Genomic DNA, 24,863 nt, shown 5'->3' on the forward strand with positions numbered 1-24,863 from the left:
GTGCCCACAATCACTACAAGCTACATGTCACACGGTTTCTATGAAACGAAACCGATGCACGGTCAGTCAGTTCTAATAGACAGTACTCCCCAGTGCTATAAATGTACCCGCGTTCACGCACCCACATTTATTCTCAAACATGCCGAGCCGTACGGGGCTCGCACCGCGCGCTCTCTCTCTCAGCTGAGAGAGCTGAGCGCGCGCGCGGGCTGCCCGCTCGATTAAGCGCGCCCCCCGCATCATACGCTGCAATGGCGCCCATGTTACAGCACACGACTGCTCTCGTGTCGCCGCCATTTCGCGACCAGAGCCCGGTTTTTCAACCCGTGCAAGCACAGCCCCGTACAACACAGGGTCTGCACACATAAAATCGACTCAAGTCGATTGTGCTTTACATGTAGTGAGCGTGCCCACTGTCCAGTGCCCACAACCACTACACACTGCACGTTCCGCGTTTTCTGTAAAAACGAAACCAACGAACGGTCAGTCAGTTCACAAACACAGTACTCCCGGTGTTATAAATGTGCCCGCTACCACGCGCCCACATTTATTCACAAATATAACGAGCCCTACGGGGCTCGCCCCGCGCGCTCTCTCTCAACTCAGAGAGTCGAGCGCGCGCGGGATGCACACTGTGTTAAGCATGCCCCCCGCCTCAGACGCCACAGCGTCCATGTTACAGCACACGGTTGCTCTCGTGTCGCCGCCATTTCGCGACCAGGGCCCAGATTACATTCAACCCCTAGTCACGCGTGCAGATGCATGGGAAAGACTTCCTGGGGTCTCAGAATGGGTGCTAGAAACTATAAAAAGAGGCTATTCGCTACAGTTTTATCAACGCCCTCCCCGTCACACGGAGAGAGTCGAAACCACGGTAAAAACAGAAGTAGCACATCTACTTCGAGCCGAAATAGCGAAGCTATTGAGCTAAGGGGCCATAGAGCCTTTATCTCAAGCTCAGAGCGAAGGGGGTTTGTACAGCAGATATTTCCTGGTACCGAAGAAAGACGGGGTCTCAGACCCATTTTAGATCTGAGGCATCTGAACAAAGCGCTAACAAAGCGAAGGTTCAGAATGCTCACGACCAGAAAAATCCTCGCGCAGATTCGCCGAGGAGACTGGTTTATGGCAATAGATCTGAAAGACGCGTATTTTCACATACAAATTGCGTCACGTCACAGGCGATTTTTGAGATTCGCCTTCGAGGGCCGGGCATATCGGTACACAGTCCTGCCATTCGGCCTGTCTCTAGCACCTCGTACATTTACAGTGTGCATGGACGCGGCGCTGGCACCCCTGAGACTCCAAGGCGTTCGAATTCTGAACTATTTGGACGATTGGCTGATTCTGGCCCAATCGCCTTCAGAACTCGCTCACCACAAGACACTAATACTCGATCACCTCGAGTGCTTAGGTCTGAGAGTCAATTGGGAGAAAAGTTCACTGTTTCCCAGTCAAAGGATCTCCTTTTTAGGACTGGATCTGAACTCGCACGGCGCAGGCGAAACACCCTGCAAATGGCGAAATCCTTCCGCAGCGGCCATATAGTGCCGCTAAAGAGATTTCAGAAAATGCTAGGCCTCATGGCCTCAGCCTCAACAGTACTGCAGTTGGGCCTGCTGCGCATGCGCCCACTACAGTTCTGGCTGAAAGCGCGCGTGCCGCGCCGAGCATGGTTTCACGGGCGCTATCGCCTCAAGGTCAATCAGGAATTCATTTCAGCCCTGACACCATGGAGAGCGTCAGACTGGTACCGGTCAGGTGTAAGCCTGGGGACTTCCTCGAGCCTGAAGGTGGTGTCCACGGATGCGTCCACCTCAGGCTGGGGAGCGCTGCTCGACGGCAGACCGTTCTTTGGCCAGTGGGCAGAACGAGCCGAACTACCGCACATAAACTGCCTGGAAATGATGGCGGTGGACTTTGCGCTGAGGCGTTTATGTCCTCGGATAAAAGGGCACCACGTCCTGGTCCGTTCGGACAACACGTCGGTAGTAGCCTACATAAACCGCCAGGGTGGCGTGACATCCCGGAACCTATTCAGGTTGGCGGAACGCATACTGGTATGGGCCCAGCACAACCTGCGCTCGCTGAGAGCAATGCATGTGCCAGGCCACCTGAACGTAGGCCCAGACAGACTCTCACGGAACAACGTTCCTACAGGAGAGTGGTCCCTACACACACAGACAGTGCGTCTGCTGTGGGAAACGTTCGGCAGAGCGGAAATAGACCTCTTTTGCAAACCAGGAAAACGCTCACTGCCCGGAATTCTTTTCGAAGAGCACGAACGCGCTGGCCAGTATCTGGCCCCGCCGTCCGCTCTATGCTTTTCCTCCTGTCTCACTCCTACCCCAAGTGTTGGAGCGGATCAGGGAAAGCGGATGCTCAGTGCTACTTGTCGCTCCATACTGGACGAATCAACCCTGGTTCCCAGTTTTAATGCGACTGAAGAGTACTGCCCCGTGGCCGATTCCAGTGAGGAGAGACCCCCTCTCGCAGGCCAAGGGCTTGATTATGCATCATTTTGGCTCTCGCTTCAGTGAAGCGTGTGGGGGATTTGCAAGCGCTCTCAGTTAGAGCCTCTTGTATGGAGTTCGGGCCCAACGACTCTGTAGTCGTGTTGAAACCGAAGCATGTGTACGTACCTAAGTCCCTCAACACACCGTTCAGGGCTCAGGTCATCTCCCTGTCGGCCCTGCCGGCCTCGGAGGACGGAAATAGCTCCCTTTGCCCGGTCAGGGCATTAAGAGCTTATGTGTCCCGCTCTGCTGTTTTTCGACAGTCGGAGCAGCTCTTTGTTTCGTTCAGTGGGCGCTCTAATGGGCGAGCTGCGACGAAACAGAGTCTATCTCGATGGGTAGTGGATGCCATTGTGCTAGCCTACGCATCTAGAGGTTTGGAATGCCCCCTGGGCATCAGAGCACATTCTACGAGAGGCATGGCCTCTTCATGGGCCTGGTATAGCGGAATCTCGTTACAAGATATCTGTATGGCGGCAGGCTGGGCCTCCCCGTCTACATTTATACGGTTCTATAACCTAGAGGTTCCTGCGTTGCAGGCTAAACTGCTCTCGGTCTAGAAGACTATGTTTAGTGTTCCTGCCCCGCGCTGCGGCCCAGGTCACTTCAATGTTTTAAGCATCACTCACTGACAATGTGTCCCATGAGCCTGCTATTACCCCTCATATACATATATATTTCATATACATGTTATTATGCCCTTAGAGGCACTACTATAAAGGGATGATGCTAGTTTTAGCCGCTCTCCCTATACATTCTTGGTGTAGGCGCTTGTATGCCAGGGCGTGCGCGCCCTCAGGTGTCTGTGTCGATCCAAGAGCACGCACGGCGAGTTACAGGGGTTCCCGTAGCGTCTTCGACGCAGTACGAGAGAATTCTACGTAAGAGAACGTACTCGGTTACTAACGTAACCTCGGTTCTCTCTAGGAGAGGAAACGAGTACTGCGTCTCAGGCCGTGCGTACCCACGCTGCGTCGCTTTTGTGACGAAAATCAGAGTGGAGGACAGCTATGCTCGTATTTATAGGCCTAGGCCACGCCTGTTTCGGCGGGAGATGACGCAGAAGGGCGCGAAGCGCCCTCATTGGACAGCGTCACTGGCCTCGCATAGGCTGTGCTTTTCTGGCGGAGCAGCCAATGGGTGAGCGATATTGCTCCGCCTAAGGTTGTATGCTACAGAAAAGCGTTTTACAATATTTACAAAATTAAGGATTAATTTTTAGGCTTCAATCTCGAAAAAGAAATATCTTTCCCGTTGCGTCTTCGACGCAGTACTCGTTCCCTCTCCTAGAGAGAACCGAGGTTACGTTAGTAACCGAGTACGTTTTTAAGGGTTATTTTTTTATTCATTTATATTGCATCTGGTAGTCTACCTGTTACATTAATAGGGTTAGCCTACAAGTTTATCAGTCCAGTAGATTACATGAATAGGGTGGTGGTGACTGCAGCAGCAGAGGTGGCCTGGCAGTGGAGTCAAATTCCCGGCCTGAATTATTGTCCCAGTCCGCCACTGCTTACATGACTTCTCTAGCACAGTTTCATACAATGGTGCATCTACATTATTTCTCTGTTCCTTTGTTTTGGATGCTTATTTGCGTTTGATTTGTGTTGTTACTCACTGTAATTAGACAGATTAAAAAGTTATTCAAGTTGACTTAGGAATTTCCTGAATAAAGTTCTAACATCATTTAACAGATTTCTTGAAGTGCAGGAGACATGACCATGAGCAAGAATGTTACACTGCAAACATAACCCATGTCTTGCATTCGTCAGTGCTTGCATGCAGAGCACATTGCTCCTTTAGTTGGAGTGAAGGCAGATGAAGGTGCAAAAAGAAAGAAAGAAGAGAAGCACCCTCGTGATAATGCTGACATTTATTATACACTGAGTTGTTGTCGACAGCATAATCACCTGACCTGGGACTTGAGATCAAACGTGCTGCATAACACGAGAATGAACCTCATTGGTTTTTAAAGCAATTACCCTTAAGCTTCTGTTTATCATGACTGATCTGTGAGTTGAAGAATAACTAAATTAAATCCATTCATCAAGTGATCTTGTCTCTTCAGAAAATTTGGACTAAAACGCTTTGATTAGTTTTACGATCTCTTTATGACCTTTTTATGACCTTTTTAAAGAGACAAAGTGTCAGTTTTGTGGTCTGTCACTGGAGGAACAGAAATCTGGCAGATTTGATTTAAAATATTTTCACTTGTATTTCGAAGAGGATGGAAAGTCTTACTGGTTGGCATGAATAAACGATGACAGAATTTAAACTTTTTGGGTGAACTTTAAAACTGGATGGAAGTTTTATATGCAATTTAAAGACATAAATATCACTCATTAAGTAATAAATATTAATACTTTACAAGAATGTAACAGCATATTTAGCATTGGGACATATCCTCTTATGTGTGGTCCCCAAATGTTTGTAGTGGTTTCATTCCTGGTACTTTTGGGCCTGACTTTCAAAATGATATGTTCAGAATAAATGAGATTCCATAGAAAGAGAAGTTTCAGAGTTGACGGGCGTCCTATCTAGCTTGTTCTGAAAGCTCAACATGAGGTTCTTCCATTCGAAAAACATCAAAATCATTCCAAGTTTCTAAAATCATTCAGTGAAACATCAGATGTCACACTGTGTCTTTTGATTTCCTCTAGATGTTCCAGGAAATGCAGATCCACATCTCGAAGAAGGACCATAAAGAACGGCTCCGCTAGCTTCTATGGAACTTATTTCAAAGTGGAACCTATACAGATCAATCAATTAATTAAAATTGTATTTCTATAACACCTTTGAAACAAATCCAATGCAATGCAAAGTGCTTTACATATAACAAGCAACTGACACAAATGACAAGCAACTAAAAACAACACAATAAAAGGCAGATAAAGCAACATAGAATATAAATAAATTAAATGTAAATACACAAATAAAATAAACAAATAATCACATACTTCTAAGTCACTACACGAGTATTTTATGTTTAAAAATATCAATATGTTCTGGTAGATGCAGAAACTTTGATATTTATTTTGCATTTTAATTCACAAAATGAGATTATCCAAATTCTGTCATTAAAGCGAATGATGTTATGGAATTAAAACAATTATTGAACGCACAATTTGTTGAGCATGTCATTCGCCTCTCTGACGTGGGGGGCGATATTGAGTTTAAGAGACATGACAGATCCCGAATGAATCAATAGAAGAAGAGCCTGCTTCCCACAGTTCTGTGCGCTCGCAGCCATTTCAGTTTTCTCATCTGCAGTTTAACGTGCTGCAGCATAAACACAGTGTATTTCTCTAATTTTGTTTCGAATTGCACATATTTGAGGTTCCAGAACAAGATTTTTCTGCGCGAGCTCCTGTGAAGACTTTACATTGCCAATATGCCGCGGATTATGATTAAAGGAGGCGTGTGGCGCAACACTGAGGTTTGTTTAGAAAACACACAGTATTGTATCATTAAAACTCATGAGCATTTTGTTAATTAAATGCATTCAAACGTCAAATAGGTATTAATTTTCTGAATTCTATACATATTCGCGCTGCTGTGGGTTCATTTACTTCTCTCTTTATGTTTTGGGTGATGGTGTAACGTTAGAATGATTTCAGCTCGCGTTGTGTTGTACGTTTTTATGAATTGTATTTTGAGTTAATAAAATATCAAAACATGAATGCAATCACCGTAGTTTTACAAAAAGGTAATATACCCACAACGTTTAGATTGTTTTAGGCAAGATTATTAATTATACACAACATAAATATTGGGTGACATGATTAGGCTATACGTCAAGATTGAACACAAACAATAAATTGTTTTAATAATCATATAACATTATGACACTTAAGGGGTTAAATAACATAATCAAAATTGCAAGTGTATTAACTGTCAAGATATCTCTAATTTATAGTTGTTTTTCAACTATGGCTTTTGTGTAGACTATAGGGATGCACCGAATCACTGATATGAAAATGTAGGCCCATATCAATAAATATTTATATTTGATAACCGATATATTGGCCGATAAATCTAAATCCAAATTTTTATATAATTTTCGAGAGCCTGATTACAAAAACAAAAGTCTCACCATTAAAAGCCATGCCCCAAACACATTTATAATGTTGTTCTTATAATTTTATGTAGCCGATATGACAGATTTGTGCTGTAGGTGTAAATACAGTGAGTGCAGATTTGGCACTTACTGTATTTTCCTTTTTTGAATCATATTTCAAGCAATTCAAAACCATAATTTCAAACAGCGTGCATCTGAAATGTCTCGGCTGAAGGATATAATCCATTATGTTTAATATATTGTCCAAATTTTCTTATCAGGCCGATGACATTAAAATTAACATATATCTATCGATACCGATGTGGTGGCCAATATATGATGCATCCCTATTATTTAATATTTATTTTATTTATTAATTCACCGCACGCATAAAAATATATTCTGCTCAAAAGTGACATTTGCCTTGCTTTTCATTGACACTGATGTTTCTTTTATAAACAAGTATTCTAACTTTTGAGTGAAATGTATTCAGGTCGTTTTATTTTATTATGGTGGAGAAAATTTTGAGAGTTGATTTACAATTTTCAGCTTTTGAAAGTTCAAGTTAGGTTAGTAATAGTAAAATAATCTGTCATTTGAGTCTTGACTCTTGTTGTTGTTGTTGTCCATTTTCATGGGCTCTCTTTGTAAAACCTCTTTAATTAGTCAAGTCTTTTGTGTGATTTGTTAACAGGATGAGATTCTCAAAGCAGCTGTAATGAAATATGGCAAAAACCAGTGGTCTCGAATCGCATCCCTGCTGCACCGCAAATCAGCCAAACAGTGTAAAGCCAGATGGTGAGTTTATCTTTGAGTCTGTCTTATTCGGGTGATCTCTCAACGTAGTGATCATGTCATTTTTGAACATCCTATGTGCATTTAAATGATCTCCTTAAGGAGCAACTGTAATGAATGCATATATATTTCACTTATGATGTGTTTCATACAGGTATGAGTGGCTGGACCCCAGCATTAAGAAAACAGAATGGTCACGTGAGGAAGAGGAGAAACTTCTTCATTTGGCCAAACTGATGCCCACTCAGTGGAGAACAATCGCCCCCATCATTGGACGAACGGCTGCTCAGTGTCTGGAGCATTATGAATATCTGCTGTAAGTACATTTGTTTGATGCAGAATACAAACAACATGTAATAACTTCCATTCAAACCGTTTGTACTGTATGGTTTGACAATATAAATCATTAATGTTATAGGTTAACCTTTCACAATTCAGTCTAATCCTCAATGTCTTAGTCAGGTTATGGAAATGTAATGCTGTGCAATTGCAATGTCATTTTGTATGTTTGCATGCACCTTTTATAAGATAAGCTTGAATTAATTATTTATGACCGCAGAGATAAAGCTGCTCAGAGAGAGAATGAAGATGATGTGGGCGATGACCCTCGCAAACTAAAACCAGGAGAGATCGACCCAAACCCTGAGACCAAACCAGCCAGACCGGACCCTGTGGATATGGATGAAGGTGAGGGTGTCTGTTTAATGTCAGAAAGAAAGAAAAAAAAAACACTTTAACACTACAATGAAAGATAAAAAGCATACCATTCACAAATGCTTGTGCAGATGAGCTGGAGATGCTGTCTGAAGCCAGAGCTAGACTGGCCAACACACAAGGCAAGAAGGCGAAGCGGAAGGCCAGAGAGAAACAGCTGGAGGAAGCTCGGTAAGATCTTGTGTCATTAGGAGAGGTTTGGGGGGTAATATTGAATATTCTTTTGAGAGAGTACTATACTTTTTTTTTTATATATATATATTTTGAATGTTTTTATTTTTAGATTTTATTTTTGTTATTTTGCTGTGTATTTTGTAATAATTTAAAATGTCTGTATAGTTTTTTTTTTATCATTTATTTATAAAAGAAATTAAGAAATGTGAATAAAAAGTAAACACTGTAACAAAAAGGGCACTTAGTAATCTGCTAAGTTTGTGTGCACTGGGAATGATATATATACTCAAATTTTACATACAACACACAGTGAAAGTGACATGAATATAAGACCGTGGCCAACTGGATAGAGTGCAGCATAGTTTAAATAGAAAAGCAAATGCTGTAATACTTTTTCGCTTGCAACACATCGACCAAACTGAAAAACTGATCGGCCAATGCCAAATATCACTAGTTTTAGTTAACTAAAGAACTCTAATTGTTGTTTTTATGATCTAAAAAACCTTTAATTGATAGTGTCATAATGAGGATTTTATTAGTTCTCACAGTGTTGGTTGTTAATTATAAAGCCGTCTTCACTGTTCATTCTTCCCTGCGTTGTCTTCCGCAGTCGTCTGGCAGCACTTCAGAAGCGCAGGGAGCTGCGAGCAGCAGGCATCGACATCCAGAAGAAGCGCAAGAAGAAGAGAGGTGTCGACTATAATGCTGAGATCCCGTTTGAAAAGAAACCCGCTCAGGGCTTCTACGATACGTCCATGGAGCTGTATGATCCTTTGGAGCCTGACTTCAAACGACTGCGCCAGCAGCATCTGGATAAAGATCTCAGGAGGTGAGCGGGTCGTGTTTCTGCAGGAACTTCAGTGGCTCGGATGGACATTTTTTTGATCACCCCTCTGCTGTTTTGTGTATAGTGAGAAGGAGGATCGCGACCGAAAGAAGGACAGACAGAAGATCAAGAAGAAGAAGGAGTCCGATCTGCCTTCAGCCATCCTGCAGACCAGTGGAGTGTCAGAGTTCACAAAGAAGAGAAGCAAACTGGTGCTTCCGGCACCACAGGTCAGTTCAGCACAAACATTAGCACCTTAACCGTGGTAAAAATCACTAACTTCTCTGTTTCTTGCCTTAAACACAAAATGCAAACGCTTTCTCAGCCACCCAGTCATTCCAGTAACTGCATCGCAACCAGTCCTATTGTTAACTAAAAATATTAATAATAATTTTTAGAGGCACCGATTACAATTTTCTTGGCCGATTCTGATTTCCGATTTTTCATTGAGTTTGACCTGCCGATACCGATTTTAGCCAATTCCGATTTAATTTTTTCTAACCACTTTACAGCACACACAAATATTTATTTTCTATCTTTTCTTTAATAGAACATTTTGTGAACAGATAATCGCTATAAAATAGAACTATATAAATTACTCCTGCCGTGGGAAATTAAAAGTTAATTAAAATTAAACTAAAAGAAAGCTTATATTGTATATTCTGACTAGTTTACTCGTTTTTATTTAATTTTTATAAAACACCATATACCTTTATCTAAACTGAATAATAATAAAAAAGTTTAAATTAGTACATTTTTAAATTTGAGTAAATTGTCTATAAATATTCATTTTCTTTTCTGACATAGCCTACTCCAGATCTTGTTAAAACACACTAGACATGCAAATTATGTGCATTTTGGGCACTTTTTGTGTGAAATCATATTTATTTTGTCCATCAAAAGTGTGCTTTCACTTTAATTGAGCGTGAGCAGCGCAGCAAAAAATAGACTATGCACCGAATCCCCTGCTTCTCTGCTGCTCACGCGACTGCTCACGAGCTGCTTATAAATATTATAATTAGTGTTGTCACGATACTAGAATTTCTAACTTCGATACGATACCTTGAAAAATATCGATATTCGATACCATTTTCGATACCACAGAGAAAAAAACTGCCACAATATTAAGGGGGTATTTTTTTTATTTAAAGCTAAATATAACAAGTCTAGAACATGACAATGAGGTATATTTTACATGAACACAAATGTCCTGAGTTCTATCTGTTAATATTTTTTAATTGGACCAGGGCTAACATGACCCGTTGTATTTGTATAACCTACTGTTATCAAAGATTAAAATATAGCTTACTGTAACAAAAAAGCACTTAACAGTATCAAATTGGTGGATAGAGTGTCAGTAATGTATAATAATAAGATTAAACATTCAATTTTCAGTTAAAGGCATTTCATTATTGAATTCAGAGATGCCATTGTCTAGCTGTTTAGTTGTTTAGTAAATAACTGTGTAATCAAATTGATGATAATCGCTAATGAAGGCAAATTGCAGAATTAAATAATAATTTTCTGAATAAAGTTAAATAGGCACAAGTTAATTTACATTTGACCACAGTTAAAATATTTACTTGTCTAAGATTCCTCAGTCAGATTATGTTAACTTTAAGAATTACGGTGAAAAAACGAGACAACATAGACTCATATCAACAACAATACTAGGCCATCTTGGTTAATGTTTCAGAAAAGTTAAAATGAGAAGAGTTAGTGTTTCCTTTAGGATTTTTTTTAGCAGTGGGGACAGGTCTGTCCAAACAACAAACAAACACCCCTGATGCTGAGCGTAGCCTATGCTTGCTAAATGGTACCCATGGAGCCTGTTCCTTAAGTCTGTTTTCACCTATAAAATAATTTTTAAAAATGAGTGATGTGAGGGATTATTGATAGTCAAACAATCTTTTGGGTGCCCGGAGCCCGCTCGCAGTGTGAAGCACGTGTCCGCGCTATTCTCCGACATGCCCGCTCGCGGTGTGTAGCGCGTGTCCACGCTATTCTCCAACTCCGACATGCCCGCTCGCGGTGTGTTTCTACGCGTGTCCGCGCTATTCTCCGACATGCCCGCTCGCGATGTTCTTTATCAATCAACCAAAGCCAGTCGCGGGGGCGCCGCCCTCGCCATCTTTCCATTCACTTCACTTTTGCTATTTAACCAGAGCGAATGAGACGAGTGCGTCACGTGTGGTGTTTGTCAACGCGCCTTTGGAGAGAAGTGAAAGTGACCGCTCGGCTAGTATCGATACTTCGGGAAATTAGTATTGGTACCGTTCAGATATTTCAGTATCGATATTTATCGAAATATCGATATTTTTGACAACACTAATTATAATAGTATATAAATAATACTAAAATAACACTAATCACAACACGTTAGCCACTCAATGTGTTTTATTATAGATTTGCAGATAGTTTGTTGAATAATGACATTTGATGGATTTGTTTTGATTTTAGATCTCTGATGCTGAGCTGGAGGAGGTTGTCAAACTGGGTCAGGCCAGCGAAATCGCCCGTCAGACCGCAGAGGAGTCTGGGATCACCAACTCGGCCTCCAGCGCCCTCCTGTCTGAATACAACGTGACCAATAACTCCATGGCCCTGCGCACACCCAAAACTCCTGCGGCACAGGACAAGATCCTGCAGGTGTTGTGCAGTTTCACACACTTTTCAAACTGGTTGTTTAATGTTCTGCCCTGAGTCTCACTGCTCCGTTCTTTTTCCCCCACAGGAAGCCCAGAACTTGATGGCACTTACGAACGTGGACACCCCTCTTAAAGGAGGGCTGAATACCCCCCTCCATGAGAGCGACTTCTCTGGTGTCACTCCACAGAGACAGGTGGTCCAGACGCCCAACACCGTGCTGTCTACTCCCTTCAGGTACCCATCATGCATGAAAATGTCTACTTTTAAATGGAAAATGTAGGTTAGCATATTTATAATCATAGTAGTTTTGTAAAACATCTTCAAAAATAAAATACCATATTAAAACGGTAAAGCTGCGTTCACACTGGCAGCGACAAAGTGACACCATCCCATTTATTTCAATGGAGAGCTGCCGATTTCCGGAGACTAGCGACTGCGACCGTTGATGACGGGATGTAGGTGTGTCCAGCAACGTAATAAACAGGGTTCCCGCGGGGTCTTAAAAAGTCTAAAAAAGTCTAAAATTCTGAACTTTAAATTTAAGGCCTTAAAACGTCTTAAAAACGGCCAGATTTTCAGCCGAGGTCTTAAATTTAATTTATTCAGGTCTTAAAAAGGTTTTACCCTCGTTCATTTCCTGAAATGCTGGCCACAGAAAGTTATTACAAAGTAGCAAAAAAAGTATCGAGCCGTAGCCTTCAAAGCGGAGCTGTAGCAGGGGTCTCCGACACGGCGCTCGCGAGCTACCAGCAGCTCGTGGCCTGATTGGCGGTAGCTCGCCAAGAGGCCGTTCACATATTGCGTCTTTTGCGCGCTCAAGTTCGTTTTATTTTATTTTATTTAGCCGCGCGCACTCATATTAGAAGCAATGCGGCCGTTTTTCCAGGCGGAGCGAGATAAAAAAAAAAAAAAGCTCAACTTTTCAGAATTCTGCAAGCGCACCGCAGGTCATGTGACAAGAACCAACCAATCAGCTTCACCCTTTCCGTAACAACATTGAAAGCTCAGTCAACATGAAGGATGGGGGTGCACCGTGCACCCAAACACTACAGGTGTTTTTCTCTTCTCCGTAAATAAATAATGGCTACAGCAAGCGTTTATCAGTGGAAATCCATTAGCTAGCTACTAAAACTTCTTTGTCGTTGTGGAGAGCGCAGTGCATGGTTGCATAGCAACGACAGACGCAACGGGAAAATCGGACCAAATCTTACTATTAATAATAAAAGATAAGCTAATCTGCATTGTAAATGTCAGTCATTTATCTTTTTTTTGACACATTAATTCTATAAAAGATTATTTAAAGGCTGAAATACGTGAAGTTTATCTTTTTATAAAACCTTTTTTGTCAAAACTTTATTTGAACTTGTACATGTTAGTAGATAACATGTTGCAAGACACTCTTTTAAAATCTAGCCATCATTTTTTACGTTATTATTTTAATGTTTATGTAAACAAAAAGTGCATATTAATGCTAATTGTATTTGTTATTTACTGGTTAATGCGTCGTGTAGGTCTTAAATTTAAATCTTTATGGTCTTAAAATGTCTTAAAAATGTCTTAAATTTGACTTACTGAAACCTGCAAGAACCCTGAATAAAGTTGAGATATGTTTCACTTAATGCATATGAACAGTGACTTTCAGAAGCAACAACCAATAAGGAGAGAAGTCAGTGGAGCGCAGTCTGCAATCCAGTATGTCAGTACTACAGTATATCATGACATACTGTATTGTAGTGTCGAGGCAAGATCATATTTTAGTGCTCAACAACTTTCCTATATGTAACTCTGTACATGTTGGGTTAATCTCCATGCTGACTTTAAGCACTCGCTGTTTCCCGGTCATCTTTAAAATTAAGCATTTTATGTACGGATTCCATTAATATTTAGTATTTTCCTTCCGAAACGTTTGTTTGTAGCGGTAATTTGATTGGTTGTCTACATCATGGAGTAACATCCGTGAATGTCATTCTCAAACATTACTTGGCAACCAGTAGTGGGAACACTCAGTAGTGACCTCACCGCCAGCCGCTGGTGGCATGCAGCAACAAAGTCACTGGTAGTGTGAACAGCTTAAGCCACTAAGAGTGCTTTACAAGTGATTTGGTCTTATGGTTCTGTTTTTTTGATGCAAATAAAATCACTGTATCACACGTCCTTGAGTAGCTTATTGCTTAAATAAAATTCCACCAACAGCAACAAGACAACAGTGTTAAGTTAAAATTATTATTAAATATTTAATAGTAAAGATTAAACCAATAAACCTTCTACACAGTAAGTTATGGTTAAGTTACGGTTGGGCACATTAGTATAGATTTCAGATTTTAGTGCTGGAGCTATAATGTTAGCTATATTATTATCATTCAAAAGTTTGGGTTTTTTATGCATTTATTTTTTTAAATAAAATTAACTTTCATTCAGCAAGGATGCATTCAATTAACAGTTAAGACATGATAATGTTATAAAAGATTTTTAAAGTTATTTTTAACTTGTATCAGTTTACAAAAAACTTCAACATTGATAATAATCAGAAATGTTTATTGAGCAGACAATGTTACACTAAAGACTGGAGTCAGGATGCTGAATTCTGCTTTGCATTACAGGAATAAATTACATTTTATAAAATGTTCAATATCACAGTTTTTACTATATTTTCATTGAAATAAATGCAGCTGGTGCACCTTGGTGAGCTGAAGAGATTTCTTTTTAAAACGAATTCTTACCAACTTTTGAACATTGTTGTTTTTTAAATCAGATATGATCTATTATCTGCATCTAATAGGGCTGTAACGATTAATCGCGATTAATCGAAATCCAAAATAAAAGTTTGTGTTTACATAATATGTGTGTGTATTGTGTATAATTATTTTGTATATATAAATACACACACATGCATGTATATATTTAATAAAAATGTGTTATTTATATATAAAATAGTTCTATTTATATATAATATAAATCATATAAAAATATATATGCAGTATATACATGCAAATATTTCTCAAATATATACATGCATGTGTGTGTATTTATATATACAAAATAATTATACACAATACACACACATATATTATGTAAACACAAACTTTTATTTTGGATTTTGATTAATCGTTACAGCCCTAGCATCTAATATATCATAATTTTAAAGTATATGCTAAATTTTGGATTAATGAGCTGTGTGAATAATGCCTTTATGAATATGGTTTCCCAGAACCCCCAGCCACGGAGCCGAGGGCATGACCCCTCAAGGTGGAATGACTCCTAAACCCTCGGTGGGTGTGACCCCGGGCAGGACCCCGCTGCGGGACAAACTCAACATCAACACAGAGGAGGGGAGTGTGGACTACAGTGACCCGTCATTTGCCAAACACTTGGTGCGTTAAATTATTGTCCTTCAGTGGATTTAATGCAGTTTTGTTTAAGTACAGATGTGTCAGCAGTGTGTTTTTGCATCATGGTTAGATTTGTTCTGTTTGTTCCAGCAAAGGGAGTCCCGTGAGCAGCTCAAGTTGGGCTTGATGTCTCTGCCGGTGCCCAAAAATGACTTTGAGATTGTTCTTCCTGAAAACGCTGAGAAAGAGCTGGAGGAAGCTGAGGTGGACGAGAGTTTTGTGGAGGATGCGGCCGAGATAGAACTGCGTAAACAGGTCCGTTGACTAAACGCTGTGATCTGTAAACACACGGATGTTCATAAAGTGGTCGCTCAAGACCCAGAGGGTGTTTGTTTGTTTGTTTTTGGTTATTTACCTTGCGTGACATTTCCACAGGCCGTGAGAGATGCTGAGAGGGAGAAGGAGCTGCGTCAGAGACACACGGCAGTTCAGAGAGATTTACCAAGACCTTCAGAGGTGAGGACATCCATACTTGCTGATATGTCCCAACAGGATTATTGTACTAAAATAAAATAATATATATTTGCAGCATTTGAAGACATTTAAAAATACAAAACTAAATTGCAAAAATTAGGAAATTAAGATGACAAAATATAAAAATGAAGGCATCATTTAAAGTTAAGTTGTATATATTAATTTTAATTCAAAAAAATTAGTTTTCAGTAATTATAGTTTTAGTTTTGTTAGCGATAGCAACACTGGCACATACTTTTTTTTATTATATAAATACACATAATGTATCTATGGTTTGTTCAGCACTTTGATCAGCCTTGCTTTCTTTTTTAAAATGCTATATAAATTAAATAAACTTTTTAGCAACATACTGTCTTAAAGATTTGCTACACATTTCAGAGGGAAGTACCGTTCTTTCCGGACTATAAGTCGCATCAGTCAAAAAATGCGTCATGAAGAGGAAAAAAACATATATAAGTCGCACTGGACTATAAGTCTAATTTATTTAGAAGTTTATTTCACAAAATCCAAGAACAGACAGGCAAGTTATTAAACTACACAGTAGCACACAGAACAACAGGCTGAATAGGTGTCCGTCCGGTATGTTAACGTAACACATTAACAGTTATTCAGCTACACAATAGCATAAAGAACATATACCTGGGAGGCTGAATAGGCTAAATTAACCCCCTGGGGTCTGAGGTGTTTTCTGGGTCCTGGAGGTGTTCTGACATGCTCTAACATCTGTGCTTATTTCTGTTACTTGTGATATTTTCATGGCTAAGGTCTTATTACACTGCATTCAGCACAAACTCTGCTACAATAATATGTCAGCAGCATGTATGTAAAAGTTTGTAGTTTTGAGATAATAACATTTATGCGTGGTTTGTGAAAATGACCCAAAAAAAGTCACTGAAATAATGTCATGAAATACAAACTAATTATTTATTCGCAAGGCTTTTGAAAATTGTATCACGTAGCCTTGAATATTTGCTCCAAAACTATGTGAAAATCATCCTGAATACTCATTCAGATAAGACAATATATTGATTTAAAATTTGTATGACATGTTTTGTGTAAGAAAGCTTTATGCGAGGAGGCGTAAACCACCATGAATATTGAGTGTTTCACACCTGAGAAAAGACAAAGAGCCTCCCATAATGGCCCTATTAGGAGCTCTCAGGCACTATCATCACATTACCTTGCACAAAGAATGAGGAGATTTAAAAAAGAACGGCTTTTTGATTATTTGAATTTATTTACAACACAACATAATCCAAAGATACACAACAAATGGCAAAAAGCACATTATTTAACACACTGAACTAAAGACAGAGACTTAACCAGTCACACACCTTTCCTTTCCTGAAACATAGTGCATACCTGTCATTTCCAAGGTGTTTGATTTTTCACTTTACCTCCTCATGCTCATGTTGAAGTCAGCAGGACGGGTAGCTACCTAAAATAAATATATATATATATAAAAAAGCTGTGAACATGCTGATATCAAGAAGAAACCAGGGCTGCATGATTGTGGGAATACATTTTAGATTTCTGGTGAAAATTCCTTTTTAAAATTTACAAAATACACACACACACACACACACACACACACACACACACACACACACACACACACACACACACACATATATATATATATGTATATATATATATATATATACATATATATACATTTGTTGTGCCTTGTAGGCATATACCTGCAGGGCTGAATCAAATAATAAGAACAATAGTATAGCAGGCATAGTTAAAAGGAACACTTCAGTAACACTACACTAGAGAAAAACATATTGATTATCATATTACTTCAAATGTTTACAATCGATATGACGTTATGAAATGAGATTGGAGTAAAATCATGGTGCGTTTTGCTTTTCAAACGCACGTCGCGCGAATGACTCAAACTCTCACAGCGCGTGCAGGGAACATTCACTGAAGCATCGAGCAACAGTTCAATGGCAATATGAAGTTTATGCAACAATAACACTAACTAATATAATTCAGAATTATTTCTTACCTTAAAATCGTTCTTGTCTTCAAATCGCGATCTTCTTCTTCAGATGTAAACCCAATAATCTCACAGCATGTCTTCCAAACTCGACGCCTGCAGATGACTGATAAAGTTTGCCGCTTTGTTGTTGAGGTAATGGGGGCGTTCGCGCGACACATGGACGATTTGCATGTCTATATGTTTTGCGCGTGTGGGTGTGGTCACATTAAAACTAATGAGGAAGGGTTAGAGAAACTGAATATCTTGTTGGTTTTATACAAATTACTTAAACAGAGAATATTTGTTTTCGTTTTGAATCAGATAATTTAAAACTACACACTTAAATGATTATAAATATATAGAGCTCACAAATGTGTGACAAGTATTCGCTGAGTTTTTTAAATGTTTAGAGACGTGCTCAAGAAAAAAAAAGTTCACGAGACGGAGAGGCAGAATGCACACCCTGTTTAATTTCTTTATTTTACAAAAGCACAGCGTTTTGTTTTGATTGTAAGTGGACACATACAAAAGTAGAGTATATAAGAGTATTTTAAGTTTATTCAGCTGCTATGTGAAAAAAAACGTGCAAATCACGCCGGCGTGATTGCCGACCCCAGGGGGTTAACATAACCCAGCGAGTCCATTCAGTCCAACAAGTTACCGGTAAGCAAGTTCACCAAGCTCCCATGTCTCATTCCACAACACTGAATTCTTCATCCTCTGTGTTGCTTCTGAACAATTCCGCCAACTAGAGCACCCTCTCGCGGCTGTAGACGGTAATGTTTTCTCTTGGTTCATCTGTCAGAATAAATTTTGATATACAAGTCGCACCTGACTATAAGTCGCAGGACCAACCAAACTATGAAAAAAAGTGTGACTTATAGTCCGGAAAATACAGTAATGTGGGGCCAAACTGGGGGATGTGCAACACAACATAATTTAAAAATTGACTAGTTGATGGGTTGTTAAACACTAGTTCTTAAAAGTGCATCTAGTCATTTTTGCTTCATTAGGTTGTATAGATAAAGAAATAGTACTTAAAAAAAAAAAAAGTGATGTATACTACCATGAGATGAAGTCTGTATCTGTGTGTTCAGGTGAATGAGACGATACTCCGGCCGCATAATGTGGAGCCGCCTCTGACGGACCTGCAGCTGGCAGAAGAACTCGTCAAGAAGGAAATGATCACCATGATCCACTACGACTGTCTGCATAACCCCTTCAGTGACATCCAGGCCAGGAAGGGTAAAGGAGTGGGATCCAGCTCCAACAACGCCGAGCACATCTCCTACCTGGAGAAAACGCCCTACAATAAGATCTCAGAGGAAGAGCTCAAAAAGGTTTGCTGCTTTGCTTAATTATTAGACCCATATTGCATAGGCACTTTTTTAATCTGGGTGGAAAATCTGAGAGTGCTTTATAAAATGATTTCATTAAATTATACTTGGGAACACACAGGGCTTTGGAGAGGTCTAGAATTTTAAACATGACATTAAAATTCTGTGTGTATCTCTGGAGCTTTTGTCATTCTGCGGTACAGATTCAGTGTGGCCTGCCAAATTATTTAGAAGGGTGAATCTCACAAAAGTGTAAAGAAAAAAAGTATTTATGCTTTTTTATTAGCGGTTGCAAATGTATGTACAAATTAAGAATAAGTGTCATAATATGCTGAGTTTAAAAAAAAAAAACAGTAAAGATGATTTTCTTTACTTTACAGTGTTGAAAATTTTGAGTAAATATGCTTAATTGTCAGAAATAATGTCACCTTGCAAATAAAATGTCCGTTTCAGCATCAGTTCTTTTCAGTCATAAAAGTACATCACTCTTATGTATTCAAACCCAATGCGTCAGAAGACTCAGCTGTATGTGTGCGTTTGAAGGCAGGAGAGCTGCTGGGCCAGGAGATGGAGGTTGTGAAACATGGGATGAGTCATGGAGATCTCTCTATGGAGGCCTATAATCAGGTGTGGGAGGAGTGTTACAGTCAGGTCCTGTACCTGCCCGGACAGAGCCGCTACACCCGAGCCAATCTGGCCAGCAAGAAGGACCGAATCGAGTCTATGGAGAAGAAGCTGGAGGTAAGATCATCATCCGTGTGTTCTGTGCACTCCCTTTGCGTCCAGTAGATGGCGTCGTCTGGCTTTAAAGTACTAATCAGGGTTTTGATCAAATCACTTCAGTGTCTTATTGCTTTTAGAGACAGTTTATTCCAATCCATTCTCTATGCTCTTAATATACGTGTTTTACATTTAATCTTTTACTTTATCCGTTTTTTTTTTTTTTTTAACTTTTAAATTTCTTTTGTTTTTGTTTTTGTATGTTCAGTAAACTTTAGTGTTTTGTTTAAATCACTTGAGTGTCTTATTGCTTTTAGTACAAGAGACCATTAATTTCCGATCTCCTCTTAGTGCTCTTAAATGCTATCCAGAGTGTTAACCTTGTAATTAACCAGTTAAAAGAAACTGTGATAAATCCGTTAATTCTGTTTTAATGAGGATGGCTCTAAACTTCTCCTGGGCATTAATGCTTTGTTTAACACAAACAGAAATGGTTGCCACCAGTAAGACAGACAGCCAGTTGCCTGCAGTTTCAGTTCGTGCTCATGTGCAGAGCTTCAGTTCATTAGGACCCCCTCCCACTGTTCCACAAAGACTGCGTTTGTGTTCATATGTCTTGGCTGGGAGTGTGTGGCGGAAACTTGGAGGCGATTCACACAGCAGCACGTTCAGAGCCGTGGGGGAGCTGGTGTTCCTGCAGGAAGAGGGAAGCCGTGGCACGGCTCTCATTCACAGAATCACCAGATTTATGCCGGCAGCATCTGCACTGCACATTTATGAACAGACCTCAGCTGTAGTTAGATTTAATATACGCGTTTTATATATATTATATATACACTTATAAAATATAAGAAATGTATGCATTTACATATAAAATGTATATAGTAATTGTATACAAAAAAATTATACTAATATATATATATATATATATATATATATATATATATATATATATATATAAATATGAGAAATAAAATTATATATTTACATTTTAGTTAACATAAAAAAAATGCTGCCACATAATAAAAAAAGACTTTTATTTTATATCTCACAATTCTGTTTAAGTTTGTTAAAGGCAGGGTAGGCTATTTGTTCCAGAAACATTTATCCGTCCTTCAGATGAGACGTTAAACTGAGGTCCTGACTCTCTGTGGTCATTCAAAATCTCAAATTGTGTCCCAAATCCCAAAAATGGCCAAATTTCCCCCCCTGGCCTCTGTCCATCATGGCCTGGTGGGTGTTTTGGTGCAATATGGCTGCCGTCGTATCATCCAGGTGATGCTACACATTGGTGGTGGTTGAGGAGTTTCCCCCTTCTATGTAAAGCTCATTGAGTGCAGAGAAAACTGCTATATAAATGTAATGAATTATTATTATTATTTATGCTGATTGAAAGTCTCTTCACATAACACACAAGTTAAGTGGTCTAAATCTATTTATATGTGTATATATATTGTATGTGGAAGGCCATAAAAGTAATTGAAAAATCATTGAATTCGGTCCGAAATGAATGCAGCAGTCAGGTGGTACAACGAAAGCTCTTTAAGTTGTTTGTTTGATTATTATTGTAATATTTACTATGAGACATGAGGTAGTATAATGGCGTCTCGTGATGCTTTTGTTTGCTCTGGTGGCACGCGTTCATGTGTTTTGGACGAGGAGTGGCTTTAGAGACGCTCTGAAGCGAGGGTGGGATCGCTATTGCTAGCCTCTCTGAAAATTACCTACCCTACCTTTAAAATGAAATGTAGTAATAAAGGAAGTTTTTCTTTCTTCAAAATTTTGAATGTTCATAATATATTTCAGTTGATCAGCTGATAGTCTCTTTAAGATGCTGTTGTCTAGATGTTGTGCTGGTGTCATTGCCTCGGCTCGTCTGGATGTTTTACCCAGCCAGAGATGCCCAGTCAGGGCTTTCAGCTGGCAGCTGGACGCTTGCTGGAAAACGTCAGGCGCTCGAATGAAAACAGATCCATTATAATTGCATAATGGTTTGTTAAAGCCCAAAGACATGGCGTGTGTTTCTGAGGCCTGTGTTGACATTGGAGGTTTATTGTTTTTGTTTCCATCTCATAACTTTTTAGAATTCACTGCCTTTATGCATGTCACACATTATTGCAAAATTGAACGTCTGAAAATAGTTTACGTTTGCGATGGTTTCAATATTTCTTGGTGCCAGTGTCTGAAGGCAAGAATTGAATCCTGATTTTTCTTAGACCTCTCATCGCATCATGACAAGAGCAAGAACGGTTTCAATTTAGCACAGATTAAATGTTGCTTATTGTGGGGGTTTTGTGTTGTTTTTGGATACTATTTATTTCTTAGATTTAAATTTTTTACACTCACAGGGTTTCTGCAGGTCTTATTTCGCCCTTTACACAAATCAAAAGTTCTTAAATTCATATATATATATATATATATATATATATATATATATATAGTTATATATATATATATATATATATATATATATAGTTATATATATATATATAGTTATGTTTTTGATGAGCTTTTCTTTTTTAGTTGATATTTAAACATTTTTATTCAAGTATTATTTCTTTTTTTAATGTACTTTTTATACATTTTACCTCATCCATTATTTTCTTTTTATCTAGACAAATTAAGTCTGGCTACGTGCAAAAACCGTTTCAATGATACACTTTCAACAGTTAAACTAATGCAGCAGGTTGTTCAGGCTTTGCATGTGGTTTATTCAATCACAAATCATAGTCTTTAAATCATTCTAATTGCAGTCTTGTTTGTAACAGTTCCCCTCACTTCCTGTGTCTGACAGATTAACAGAGGTCACATGACCACAGAAGCCAAGCGAGCGGCGAAGATGGAGAAGAAGATGAAGATTCTTCTGGGCGGGTATCAGTCTCGGGCCATGGGACTGCTCAAACAGCTCAGTGAACTCTGGGATCAGGTGGAACAGGCCAACGTGGAGCTCCACACCTTCCAGGAGCTGAAGAAGCAGGAAGACCTCGCCATTCCCCGCAGAAAGGAGGTGAAAAACTCTATTAGATGTTGTGATTAGGCGTGTGAAAACGCTTTGCTCACAAGACGAGACGATACACGATTTTGGGTTCATGAGAATGAGACGAGACAATATTTTAACACTATTTTTAAGAAATCTTCAGTGACAAAATATGTGACTGAAAGTCACAAAATGCAAAACCATGCAGGTGCTTTTTGAAATGTTTTAACTAATCTAGAGCTGTCACTAACAGTTGTTTTGGTAATCGGTCGATTATTTTGAGTAATCTGGTAATATTTTTTGTGGTTATTAAAATAGACCTTTAAAATGATTTACAATGCATATATAACAACAACGAGGCAATGATAATTGGTTGAAATAAAGTATCAAAAGCAAGTAATCATATGGTTTTATTGAACAACACTAAAATACAGTCTAACTTCTGTAGATTATGTATTATAATAAATGCCTGCAGAGGGTGTCATTGACCTGGTGATTGTTGTTGCTACACTTTACAGCTTGATCAAATCCTTGTTTAATATTGGCCAAACAACATTTCATTCAAATATCCACTTAATCTTAAACACCAAATCACTCCGAAACCCGCAGTGCATATATTTATTTAATTGAATCGCAGCCTTTGTTTCCACAATTACATTATAAAATGGTTTTAATATATCGTGCAGCCTTAGAAACCTGTCTAATAATGCAGTCCTTGGATTATCCGTGAAATGTACCACTTCCGGTATTTTGCTGGTTAAATGACATGGGTAAATTGCAATTATATTTATATATATATATATTTATATATATATATATATATATATACAATTTTTATGTAAATAATGCATATATTATTCTTTAATTAAATCTGAGGAATTATATGCATTTGTTATATGCAATATATCATTTTATTAATATAAAATATTACATTTTGAAGAAAGAAAGAATATTATATATATTTGTGTTCTAAGAAGCCCTAAAATTCAGTTGCTTGCACAAGTTTAGGAAATAATGTACAGGGTCCATTTTTTTGAATACATTAATTGGTCCCTCAAGTCTCACTCAGTAAAATTTTGTACTTTACTTAATGTAATTTTTTTTGTGTGGTGTTGAAAACAAAAACCTGGGGGGAAATGGAAATGAAATTGCTTACAAAGTGAATAGTTGATTCTCACTGACCACCACTGTCGTTCATATCCAGGCCCTGAGAGAGGATGTTCAGAGGCAGCAGGACAGAGAAAAAGAGCTGCAGCAGAGATTCGCTGACCTGCTCCTGGAGAAACAGACGCTCTCGCAGAAGTTCTGAGCGTCTCTGCACCTCCTGCAGTCAGTATCCTAAAGCCTAGCCTCCCCGTCCCGCTTCAGTGTGCACATCAGCATGTTTTACATCTGTACTGTGTGGATCCTTCTCTTTCTGCTGTCATCAACTGCTTTCAGCTTCTTAATGTCCCACCGGGATCGAATTCACAGATTTTTGTTTTTAAAAATGATTTTCATTTTACTTGTGCAAATACAATGTTGTAAGTGTAAATATCGTCTGTTTTTCAGTACGTTTTTCTCATGTCAAGCCATTTTTAGGTTTGTTCTGAATATAAGAAGCTTTTGCTGCTTTTCAGGTGTAAATTGGAATGTCTGGTATTGAAAATGTACATCATTTACAAAATAAATCATCAGCGCTGAGTTGCTCTGAGCTGTGGCACATTTGTTGACAAATCTTACGTTCTTTCATTCTCAAATCTTACGTTCTTTCATTCTCAAATCTTACGTGTGCTTCAAATTTGGCCTTCTGTGATCGACTATGCGACATTTCGACTTTCATTTTTATTTTTATTTTATATTTAACATTTTTTTTTAAATTGTTTTACTAGGTAGTTTATATTTCAGTTATTTTTTACACATTTTTTACTGGGTACTCCATTTAATGTAATATTCTAAAAATAAAATACACAAATTATTTGACATTATTCCGTTATTTTCAGTCTGGTATCAGTGCAAAAACAGCTTCAGTTCAGTTCAGTTCAAAACAAAAACTAATATCATGGTTGCATGAGATTACATTTGATTAAATATCATCAAACACAAAGTTGGCTTTTGTTTAATTTAAACACCTGTACAAGAACGTTTCATTGCAATCATAAAAGGCATTATGGTGTGTAACAAACCACACTTTGTATATTAGACTGATCAGATCTGTTTGTGAATGCTGATGTGAGCTCATCTGCAGTATCTGATGTGTTTGGTC

General features: G+C 38.9%; 1 protein-coding gene across 1 annotated transcript; it reads left to right on the forward strand.

The window, feature by feature from the left end:
* Positions 1-5,646: 5,646 nt before the first annotated feature.
* cdc5l (CDC5 cell division cycle 5-like (S. pombe)) lies at positions 5,647-24,632 on the forward strand. The gene is made up of 16 exons (XM_079633211.1): positions 5,647-5,952; positions 7,268-7,371; positions 7,523-7,684; positions 7,928-8,055; positions 8,154-8,253; positions 8,867-9,085; positions 9,168-9,312; positions 11,543-11,731; positions 11,817-11,965; positions 14,940-15,102; positions 15,211-15,375; positions 15,496-15,576; positions 18,682-18,924; positions 19,465-19,662; positions 22,436-22,648; positions 23,823-24,632. The coding sequence occupies exons 1-16, from the start codon at positions 5,908-5,910 to the stop codon at positions 23,925-23,927; spliced, it is 2,409 nt and encodes an 802-aa protein (XP_079489337.1). The 5' UTR covers positions 5,647-5,907; the 3' UTR covers positions 23,928-24,632.
* Positions 24,633-24,863: the final 231 nt, after the last annotated feature.

This window comes from Phoxinus phoxinus (genome assembly GCF_949152265.1).
Source record: "Phoxinus phoxinus genome assembly, chromosome: 13".
NCBI classification, from domain to species: domain Eukaryota; kingdom Metazoa; phylum Chordata; class Actinopteri; order Cypriniformes; family Leuciscidae; genus Phoxinus; species Phoxinus phoxinus.

Coding starts and splice junctions, on each gene's coding strand:
- cdc5l (XM_079633211.1), top strand. CDS start 5,908: ATGCCGCGGATTATGATTAAAGGAGGCGTGTGGCGCAACACTGAG. Junction 7,372..7,522: donor AAACAGTGTAAAGCCAGATG/GTGAGTTTATCT, acceptor TGTTTCATACAG/GTATGAGTGGCTGGACCCCA. Junction 8,254..8,866: donor AAACAGCTGGAGGAAGCTCG/GTAAGATCTTGT, acceptor TGTCTTCCGCAG/TCGTCTGGCAGCACTTCAGA.